The sequence below is a fragment of the Monomorium pharaonis genome, chromosome 1 (genome assembly GCF_013373865.1).
Source record: "Monomorium pharaonis isolate MP-MQ-018 chromosome 1, ASM1337386v2, whole genome shotgun sequence".
In the NCBI taxonomy this organism is placed as follows: Eukaryota; Metazoa; Arthropoda; class Insecta; order Hymenoptera; family Formicidae; genus Monomorium; species Monomorium pharaonis.
Window position 1 is genome coordinate 18,948,342 of NC_050467.1, and position 11,245 is coordinate 18,959,586.

General features: G+C 37.3%; 2 protein-coding genes across 2 annotated transcripts; one reads left to right on the plus strand and one right to left on the minus strand.

Moving 5' to 3' along the window:
- Nucleotides 1–87: 87 nt before the first annotated feature.
- LOC105840829 (cilia- and flagella-associated protein 206) lies at nt 88–5,037 on the plus strand. The gene is made up of 13 exons (XM_012687911.3): nt 88–690; nt 783–945; nt 1,025–1,205; nt 1,504–1,673; nt 1,809–2,046; nt 2,110–2,239; nt 2,586–2,693; nt 2,767–2,869; nt 2,953–3,020; nt 3,172–3,320; nt 3,387–3,485; nt 3,555–3,690; nt 3,957–5,037. Exons 1-13 carry the CDS (start codon nt 598–600, stop codon nt 4,182–4,184), a joined length of 1,866 nt encoding a protein of 621 aa, XP_012543365.2. The 5' UTR covers nt 88–597; the 3' UTR covers nt 4,185–5,037.
- On the minus strand, nt 4,398–10,299 carry LOC105840828 (upstream activation factor subunit spp27). Its single transcript, XM_012687910.3, has 5 exons — nt 10,148–10,299; nt 8,269–8,359; nt 6,842–7,134; nt 6,481–6,731; nt 4,398–6,280 (listed from the first exon to the last, which is right to left on the minus strand). The coding sequence occupies exons 1-5, from the start codon at nt 10,188–10,190 to the stop codon at nt 6,164–6,166; spliced, it is 795 nt and encodes a 264-aa protein (XP_012543364.1). The 5' UTR covers nt 10,191–10,299; the 3' UTR covers nt 4,398–6,163.
- Between the last annotated feature and the right edge of the window lie 946 nt (nt 10,300–11,245).

The following is an 11,245-nucleotide window of genomic DNA, read 5'->3' on the forward strand; positions in this document are numbered from 1 at the left end:
CGCGAACCACGAGCCCGCCGTGGCGCACGGAATTCAAATGCGAATTCGGCATAATGTGTTACTTTTTTAATTAATAATCTGTAAAAAAATGATTTTGTTTATACATTGGATGATACTCCGATCGAGAGCTCGGCTTTGAGAAATTCTATTTTCAGATATTACTATTTTTCATTTTCTGAAGAGATATATTCATATTTTTATTAGTCGAATAAAAGAAAACTTTGTAGCGTTCAAGATGTATTGTAGGCATTTATTAGAAAAATAACAAAATTATAAATTTTCAATGATAAATGATGTTTACGATTAATGATGTTTGTATAGCTTAATATATACACTTCATGAATATTAATCAATGCAAAATATTTTAAGCACGCGTTTTTTTTACGTCAATACTTGTTGCGCAAACTGTTAACTTGTTATTTTATTTCGTATTGATATTAGTTAAAAAAGGAAAATTGAAACGTTGGTAACGACAGTGTGGTTTCAATGCAAGTATCGATCAAACTTCATGAGTAAACGGTTTTGTTTGGGTCCACGATTGTAGCAGGTAAAAATTCCTCAATCAGCTGGTGGTGACTGTTTTATTTGTTTCCCATAATGGAAAACGTGCGAAAAGAATTGACGAAGATGGTCGTAAACCAATGTAAAATAAAAGGGATATCAATAACTAAAGATTTGGCATCATTCTTGGTAATTCAATAACTAAATAATATCATTAACGTATGCAGAATTTTCAGTTTCAACAATTTTGGTGCTTATGCGGTGTTCTCGAAAACTTTTAGCTTTCCCTATATCAATTAAATCCGGCGTATCAAATAAATGAGAATGACGAGGAAAATGCGAAGGTGGTTAATGCTATAGCGGAGAGGCTATGTGACCAAAGCCGACCCAGTCTTGTAACTTTGAAAAATCAGCTATATTTTGCTAAGCATTATCATGACAGAGGTAAAAGTGTGAAATCTCGATATTCTTTCTGGACGTACATTAACATTACATCTCTTGTCACGATTTTACTTTTGCCCAGACGAAACTGTCAAAAGACATCGGTTGCGACTGTACCAAAAAACTGGACCTTTAATCGCTGAAATTTGCGAAACTAACAAACTGGAGAGTGAAAAAGATACGGAAAAGTTGTATCAGAAAATATTGGCAGTGATAACGCTTTTGAGCGCTCTAGGAAGTCCCACAATTCCATCGATTCTGAAGTAATCATCGATTACACATGTTTCAATTTAGTAAGAATTTAAAGTCAAATAAAATCAAGCAAAACTAACAATATTCGTTTTTACATTTCTATATTGATGAAAAAAAATGTATTATGCGCTAAACATTGTGACATCCCAAACAAAAGAAAATATTCTCTTATATAAAATTTGCTCTAATCAAAATTAATAATAGATATTAAATTTAATAATAATTATGAAATTATTGTGCTCCCACAATTCTCCATAAGATTGCATACAGAAAATTTACACATTAATGTAAAAATTTATTTTGCATTAGAGAGGTTTCGATGGCATTGCAGAGTATTTTCCAAGCTTCCGAGCTGACTCACTACGTGACTTTGCCAAAACGAGAGAAAGAGGAGCAGTTGATGGAGTTAATGTGCCTGGTTGCGGGAATTCGTTTATTTAACAGAGATTGTCAACGCGGTGGCGAGGGAATCGACGATTGTAAGAGCAAATAATCTTTAATCCGGTGACAGCTTAAACTCGGATGACTTTAAACGAAGATGATATCGCGAAAGACGTTTACTACGCGAACACTTCTCGTGTCGCAAGAATGATTGCGACAACAATTGCTTTTAGTGCCGAGTATTCTACAAGAGGCTTTAACGAAGACTCGCAATTCTATTCTCGAGCTGTTAGAATCTTTAATGGCCAAGATATACAAGTTCACGGCCGTCGTGGAAAATGCGATCACGCGTATGTCGATCGATTACGCTTCGGATGCTGCATGTTATACCTCGAGGGAAGCCCAGGAGGATAAAATCGAGTGGGCCATTGAAATGTTAACGGCTAGTCGTCAGCAAGAGATCTACATCAGGTATCTCTCGAAAGAGAAATGATCGACAATTGACATGAGATTTCTAATGCAATCTTGTCGTAGAAAGCTGCTGAGTGATATAGAGCGTAGCGAGAACGCGGTGAAGAACTTGATGGAACGTCTTCAAGCGCGACTCTTCAAACTCCACGACACTGTTCGATACAGAACTGCCATTCCTACTACTCAAGTCTACGTAAATATAATTGCTTAAATAGATGAAGTTGATGCTCGATATGATTATTTAATAATTTATTATTTTCAGAAATTGGAAATTGCGAAATTCCGCATGTTTGTTTTAATAATAAAATATAGCAGTACTGATAATTTCGATGAAATCTGTTTCCATTTAAATCTGATATTATTGTTTCGCTATATAGAAGTTAATAATTCGTTTATTAAATTTTATTTTGTTATTGGAAATATAAATGTTTCTTTAAAATCAAAGAAAATTATAATCAAATTTCCATTGGTAGTTTGTTAAATTGTCCTCAATAAATGCAATCGTATTACGTATTTATAATATATATTCTGTCTAACAGCCGCAATTTATTGATCTGGCGGATATATGGATGGGTCTGCAAGACGAGGTGATCATTCTAAGTAGCATTAACAACTTCCTGTGGGAATTACAGAGTTTGAGCAATAAGGTATTAATGCATTCACCCATTATCGATTTAATCGTATTTTCAGAACATGTATTCAGAATGATTTACGTTACAGGCTATAAATATTTACGATCAGACAAGGTTGGAAGATATAGGGGTGGATGTGGATATTTTAACCGATGCCGAAAGATTGGAACGTTCCATGGGCAATTTAATAAGTATTAATTGCACTTTATATTTCAACAAATATTAAATATAAATAATTTTTACTCGTCAAATCTTATTTCGTTTATTTTTACAGCGGAGTGTGGAGAATGCTTGATCTATTATCCAAACGTCACTAAAGATTTCGAGAAGATTAACTTAGAGGTAATCACGAACAGCATTTTATCACTCAATGCTTTTATGAATTTTGCAAAATTTAGAAAGTAAATTTGTACAAGAAAATTTAATACTTCAAAAACTTGAATAAATAAAATAAATAAAACTTGAAATAATGCTATGCCAAACAACGTTTTAGTTTTTAGGATTTTGCGCGTGGACATTTGCGACGAGCAACGGAACTCTTATTCCAGGAAATCCAAATAATGGTGTAGCAAAATGGAGAGGAAAACATTATGCCTTTAAATCGCCCGAAGCAGCCGCTAAGTTCGGAGAAAATCCTGATAGGTATTATTTTATTATTAAGTACAAGCAATCTATATTGCTTATATATTCATCAATCTCTATTAATAGATACGTTTACGACGCACTCAATTTTGTCCGTAATCATGCGGAATACATCCATCTGTTCCAATTACACGAGGAAATTGAAGCTATGCAAAACCAAGAAGAGTGAGTTAGTTATAATCATATTCTCTTTATACGTATAAATAAGAAATATAAAAATATTTGTTTTTCAAGATTAACAGAGAAAGGATTGCAGTTAAAGGTTCGCCACGATCAGAAAGTTCAAACAGACGTTCACATATTTCCGTCCTACATTGATAAAGATTATACTTCCAGTATTTGGGAGCTGAAACGTAGAGCATTACGTTTGGTAAGTCAAATTTTGCTGATTCGTATAAGAACATCCGAGTAATAAACTTAATAATCAAAATCAACAAAAATCTCGTAACCAGTTAAAAATTCCGTATTTTTATCTATCTACGACTTCGAACATTTTATATTATTTGTAAAGCACTGATATAGGTACTGTAAAACATATTAATCGAATATATATTAACAATTATAACACAAACTGTTTATCTTCCTTCAGTTCTGTAGATGAGAAATATTTTGATTTGATATACGGTAATTTCTCAGGCAAACTTAAGTCGATGTGCTACGCGCAGCACACAGACGTTTAATTCGCATTTTCGATATGGTGTTTACGTGCAAGCGGCTCCGCCTCAGGATAAGGAAGTTCAAACCAGAAGAGATAACTATACAAACACAAAGAAGCTCTTGACGTTTATATTCGGATTGCGAGGCAGACGGGATGACAGCCAGCATGTCGTATCGTTCTTGGAAGATGAGCTTGAACATTTATAAAATTTAAATAGTCTGATAATTATGTTAACTCATATATATGTCACAACATTAACACTAAGTAAATTAAAAAATTATTTTAAGTGAATATTATATACTCACATTCGTAAATTATCATTTACATATATAAACGCACGTGTATTTACAATAGTAAAGATATATAAATGTTTTAAAAGTGCTAGGAAATAATTGAAATAAATTACATACGAGCAATTTAAAAAAAAAATGAAAGCAATACCTTTTAATGACACTTCCAAATACATTTCACGGAACATTACAGTTAGTTTTTTCCTTTTTAGAGAAACAAGTTTATATCTTAATTCCGTACGCATAGCATTTTTTTCATGTAATGCTTTCGCTACCGTAAATCGCAATGATCGCATTCGTGTGGCTTTCCTCATGACTTAGGCCAGCATTTCTTTAATTTATATTCAAAATACACGAATTTTACATATGTCGAAGCTCGGACAGATGTATCCAGTTAAGATGCCGCACCTCGCTTCGTGAGCCTATTATTTTATTTCCTACACTTTAACAGTGGTCGCTGCACTGTGACTTTAATCATTTAATATGCTTATAAGATATTTTTCAATGAATATATTGTTTTACCATTAGATCTTAAACGTTAGATTCAATTTTTACACCAAGAAACCTATATTACGACAATAATTAGTAATTACACGATAATACAATTAAACTTTGCTTACATTTGCATGTGTATAATGTAGCTATTATACAGAAGAGGTATAGGATGTTAATTTTCCGCATAGCTTTTTTGTTTTCTTTTATGTCCGTACAATTTTCTTCATTCTGGAGATAAAACCTGTCATCCTATTACATCTATTTTTTAGAAGAATATCTTCAGTACAAAAAAAGGGATAAAGAAATGACAAAAATATCATAAAATAAACGCCAGACTATGTACATTCATAATGGATTTACAGAAATTTATCATTCGCCAGTATAAATCACTGATATTATTTGCAATAGTGTAGTATTGTTGGCACAAGAAACATACTAGTCTCTTTATAATATAAACCAATACGAATTAATCAATTTGTACTGATTCACATTTAATTTTGTGAAAAATTTGTTATTCATGCAGATTTATCATTTTACTAATAAATCGGCATAACAAATGCATATGCAACTTACACGAACTTGCCTATACAAATTACTCATTAATTTCATGCGAATGGCGAACAGCAAATTATAAATCGGATATGGTGCATAGTCTGGCGTTGACTTAAAAAATTTTTGTACTAAAAGATCATCAATAATAAAATAGAAAAGATATTTCTCTAATACTTGAAATATATATATTGAAAGCAACTATATCACCAATAATATACGTGTTAGCTGAAATGTCACGGATTAAAATTAAACTTCTCAAATCTATTAAAAAAAATCACTTTCAAATTAAAAGTCCATTTTCCGTTTACAATTCAATAATGCGCCATTATAATGACTTACCATGTTACTGCATTAGGATTATGATATTGTTATTAATGACGACCATACAAATTATATAACATTTATTTTGAATTAGATGACTTAAAACCAGCTTATTGACTATTGGCCATTGTAATGTCCCCATTCATTTCGAAATTATCTGAACGTCCATGGTAACATTGTCCCGTGTCAAGTGAAGCCGTTAAAAAAAGTTATAGTTACGTGTTAAAGATTATTCAAATGTGTGAAACTCATTATTCCCAACGCATTGGGAGTCATACCTATATTATATGCACGATCAATATATGATTGTAGTTATCAATGGGACAAAATGATACAATGGGCAGCAGAATACGTCGGAATGGTGTAAACATGGTCTAAAGTCTTAAGTCGCAAGAAATACCTTTGTGTTTCATGTATATGTGTGTATCATGTGAGAAAGATGAGAGGTGTATGAAATACACCCTGGAATATGTTATATATATTTATATATGTATATAACTTGTCGGAGATCGGGATTGAAGAATGATTTAATCTACAAAGTGATTTTTGAGGTATTTCATCATACCAAAAGTTCTGAAACGTCTTACGCCAATTACCTTCAATAATTCCTCATCACAAATCGCAAACTGTTTATTCTTAGGATCCTGTAAAAATAATTGTTTTCTTGATAACATGGTTTTCATCAAATATGTACATGTAATATGCAATAAGTATATACAATATTAGTATGTGTACTATTATGATTTCTAAGATATAAAATTGTAGTGAATTATGAGAATTATGTATCGAGATGCAGAAAACAGATATAAAAAATATCAAATAAATGATTAGAAATAATACTTACATAAAGATTCCTTTCTTTAATGATACTCCATACTTTCTTTACAACTTCATGTCGAGCCATTTGATCTGCGCCAACAACCGCGGCGAGTTCTGGAGACAGTGTGATAGCGCGTGTGTAACCACCTCCCTTGCCTTTGCCGCCGCCACCACCACCCTTCTTTGCTGTGCTTCCCGGAGCTTTTTTGTTTTTACCCCAGTCTTCGTCACTATCACTATCACTGCCTTTCTTTTTTCCTTTCTTTCCAGGCTTATCTACAATAAATATATTAACACATTTTCATTAATAATTTTTAAATAATATCTTTTAATAAAAAATAAAATTATATTATAGTTATAATTATTATTAAAAATAAAAATCTTACTTTTTTTAGGTGTAACTTTAGGTTTCTTTGGACTATATTCTTCATCGCTAGCATCATCATCACTAGCGCTTTCTTCGTCATCAGAGGATCCCTTCTTGCGCTTGTTAGGAGTTTTCTTAGCTGGATTTCGCTTGGCTGGTTTCTTTTCTTCTTCTTCCTCCTCCTCCTCTTCAGATCCCTCTTCTTCCTCCTCACCATCTTCAGATTCTTCGCTAGCAGCCTTTTTCTTTTTCTTTCCTCCATCCTGTTTTTCTTGAAGACATTCCATAACCAAATCATCCACCTCCTTTTTCCTATAAAGGATTAATATAATTTATAGATGTTATATATGCAATTATTATGGGAATAATTTTAAAGCTGTAAACACATGTAAGAGGAGGAACGAGGTGGTAACCTATATCTATTATATCACAGTTCCACTCAGAAATCCTCTGTTTTCCTCTAGGACACCGAGAGACTCTCTTCTGCACAACTTTACAGTGCACAAGTGCCTATTATATGTCCATTGTTTCAATTTTTAATTTAAGAATGATGTAATTTTATTCTTACAGTAAAATAAATAAGACATTAACATTATACAATTAAAAGCAGTTTTTTATTTTTGGAAAAAAAAAGTTTGCAATATATCAATTGATAGCACAATATGCAGGAAGAACGTAATGCAACCAAAGCAAAATATGTCGTATTTATAATCTTATAAGACTTTAGAGATAATATACTCATTGAAATATAATTGATAAAACAAGTACATTTCATACTGAAAGATAAACTATGTTATAGTAATATGATTTGCATGTCACATAAGTTATCAAACCAAAATTGATAAAGAAATAATTCTCTTCTCTATTTAACATATCTCAAACTGGTTTAAAAAAATGTGCAGGAATATATTTTATGCTAAATGCTTGTGCGCACGAACATACTTGCATACATACACATACAACACATACACACATGTTCAAATCTAGAATGTTTTTAATGTTTTTTTAAAATTTATTTATATAAACTATATAAATTATAGTTTCATAATTTATTCATCATATTTTAACAATATGATTCAAGAGTTAAAGTTTCCTCACATTACCAATATGATGTAATATGCTATTATAATACATGTAAAAAAGTATTATTAAATTCAAACTGCTGATCTAAATAATTTAAAAGTAAAGACAACAAGGAGTAAGATTGTTCGAGTTAAGTGCAAAAAAATCTTTCAGCTTTAACGTGAGTAAATGCGATTGTAAGTTAAAGAAAAATTTTGTCGCGTTGCGTAATATGAATCGACTTGGCATCAAAATTAGCAATTTATGTGCTTCTTTGCGCGCCATGTATGATAGTTATCTTATTTCAAAATACAAAACGCAAAAATATATTTCTGTAAACGCATTTCATCTATATGTATATATCACACTTTGTTTACCGCTTACCTTTCTATAAGGTCAATATCGAGTTTTTCTTCGATTTGTTGCCTCACTTTCTTAGCAGACATTGTAGTGAGGTCAGCATCCTTGAGGATAGCTAAACAAAATTAACAAACGTAATATAAATACGCATTATAATAAATCTATTAAAATTTATTTATTTAAAAAAGTGGAAAATTGTTAAGGACAATATCAAATATTACAATTTGTGAATTATGCGTTTCTGTGAAAACACTTTATTAGTCGCAGAATTTTCTTTTATATTATTTAAGCGTTCTCTAATTTTATTACCACAATCTTATTATTTAGCATTATGAAGTAATGCGAAGAGAGAAAAGTGATTCGAAGTACAAAAGTAAAAAAATTCGCGCATTAAAAGGAGCGGGCGGTTGCGCCTCGCCGTTCACTTCGCACGAGTGCGCGGGGTTCTGGGATATAGTTTGGTTTCCCGCGTCGGGGCAGAAGGGAGGGATCTAGTAGATATTGGAAGGCAAATGGCCGCCGTGGCGCGCGCCGTGCCGGTCGCCGCCGATCGGAGCGGCGCGCGACTGTAACAAAAAGATATCTGTAAGTACGTGACGGGGCGTCGTTGCGACGCGTCATGCGAGATGCGGAGGGATTTTTCTCCGCGTGCCGCGGTCGATCGCCCGGCGCATTGATTCCCGAAACGATCGAAAACCGCGAGAAGAGATGGAAGGAGGACAGGGACAATATAGGGAAAGAGGGAAAGAGAGAGAGAGAAAGAGAGAGAGAGAGAGACGTGCGAGCGCAAAGCGGTGGGAAACGGAGCCGTCGGTTGGTCGGATGTGCGCGCGCGCGCTCTCGGTCGATTCGCGACGCTCGCCGAAAACCGTTGACGAAAAAAATACGCGGGCGCGCGCGTGTTGGCAGCGCGCGCGCCGCGCGCTTCGTTAATCGTCAACTGCCGCCTCTGTTAACCGGCGACGGGGTGAGACGCGATGACTTTGTAATGGCGAGGGACGGGCGTTTTACGACGCAACGGGGCGAGATAGCGAGAACTGGCGAAGATCTCGTAGTATATTAACGACGACGGCGACGGCGACGGCGGTGGCGGCGACGACGGTGACGGTGACGACGATAGTAACTGCGGCGGTGGAGGCGGGCGGCAACGTCTCCGGTTATAAACCAATGACGATCCGTTCGGCGATACGCGAGAGGCGCACGAAGGAGGGAAAAAAGGGAGCAACGCGCGCGCGTAGCTACATTTCCGATCGACGAGGAAGCGCATATATATTTCTTGCGGGAGCTTCGCACGGGAATATACACGCTTTTTTATCTCGCGCGACGTAAAGAATCGTCATGATGCGATGCCGAGAATACGAGAGAAAGAGAGGCTCGAGCTAGAAAGAGAGAGAGAATGGGACACGAATACGAGAGAGAATGAGACACGAATACGAGAGGGAAAGAGAGAGAGAATGAGACACGAATACGAGAGCGAGGCTGATAGGCGCGCGCCACCACACACTCGAGACGCGTCATACGGCCCGTCGCAAGGACGGGGCCGAGAAAGCCGTCTTTTTATAGCGAACGACGAAAAAACCGAACTTTCGCCAGGGCACCGAAGTCGCTGGTCGAAAAATCGCGAGCGGATTGCACGCGGCGGCCGTCCGACCGGTTGCCTCGTTACCGCGTTACGTGGGTGAGAAAATACGGCGAGCTCCCGGTAGTAATGGCCGGCGTGGGGCACGCCACTTGGGCACATACGTGCGCGCTAAAGTCGTCACGTCGCAAGAGCAAAGAGCCCGATTTCGCCTGTATTCCCGATGCCGCGGCGAGCCGTAACACGCGCCTACGCCCGAGCGCGGCCCGATTCCGCGCGAATCCGGCCCCGAAATCGCCTACATCGCGCGATATTGCCACTTACCGGTGATCTCCTTGCGTAGCTCTTCCTTCGAGATATCGGCCATGGTGAGATGCTACTCGGTGTGCGTGCTGCTGCCAACTGAGCCTACGCCGGCTACGGACTCCCGTAGCGTCCGTTGGTACAGTCCGCGCCGGCAGCGCCGCGATACGCGCGCCCACGACGCACCTGCGATCGCGAATAACTCGAGAACGATCGCATTGAGACGAATACTATATACACCAAATCGTGTTAGTTTTTTACGCCCGACAAGTTTCTCATGACGCCCCACGCGTAATTCGGCGATCGGAGTGTGCCAATTCGGCGATTCCACGTCGAGCACCGGCCGTACTTTCCAAAATGACTGTACGTGAAGCGGCTCGCTCGTGGCTGCCGGTGGCGTCCACGGTACAGTCCGCGCGAGGCGCCGCGCGACGGATACTCCGGAAAAATCATCTTCAATGCGTGATAACTTGGAAACGCGGCCTCGAATAGGGATACTATATACACCAAATTGGGTCAACTTTTTTTTCTCTACAAGTTTCTCATGACGCCCCTGGCGCAATATTGCGATTTAACCGACCCGATACGCATTTTCTCCGCGCAAGCCGCGCGAGCCTTTCGTCACTGACTGTACTACGAGCACACTCCGAGTTTCGTAGCGTCGAGCTCCGTAGTCGCGTCATATGACAATCGGCCCGTGTGTTCCAGGGATATAATTAAAGATGTAAAAAAAAAAAAAAACAACATGCGGACAAATATCACGATGACGAGGACAATCGATGCGGAAAAACAGACGCTTTTCCCTCGTCGGTACGCATTTCGCATAACTCGTTAAATTAATTCTTGACATATATTTATCGAACTGTCGTAACCGTTTACAGCGTTTAACGGTCATCTCGGAGAGACAGAGAGAAACGATGCGTGCGCTGTCGCGCAGCGGAATTTTTAATTCGTTGCGTCGCCGTGCGACGTCCACCCGGTTGCGTCGTATCGAATCCTTCGCATATCGAAAAGTCCTTTGAACGCAATCGCGACCAATCAGCGCGATATATTAACAGCCCGCGACAGTAGCGCGGAGCGACCGCTCGAGCTCCGTCGTGTTAGCAGTATAACGTACAG

Coding starts and splice junctions, on each gene's coding strand:
- LOC105840829 (XM_012687911.3), top strand. CDS start 598: ATGGAAAACGTGCGAAAAGAATTGACGAAGATGGTCGTAAACCAATGT. Junction 946..1,024: donor TAAGCATTATCATGACAGAG/GTAAAAGTGTGA, acceptor ACTTTTGCCCAG/ACGAAACTGTCAAAAGACAT. Junction 3,691..3,956: donor AACGTAGAGCATTACGTTTG/GTAAGTCAAATT, acceptor GTAATTTCTCAG/GCAAACTTAAGTCGATGTGC.
- LOC105840828 (XM_012687910.3), bottom strand. CDS start 10,190: ATGGCCGATATCTCGAAGGAAGAGCTACGCAAGGAGATCACCG. Junction 8,360..10,147: donor GCTACGCAAGGAGATCACCG/GTAAGTGGCAAT, acceptor AATTTTGTTTAG/CTATCCTCAAGGATGCTGAC. Junction 6,281..6,480: donor TTAAAGAAAGGAATCTTTAT/GTAAGTATTATT, acceptor TTATTTTTACAG/GATCCTAAGAATAAACAGTT.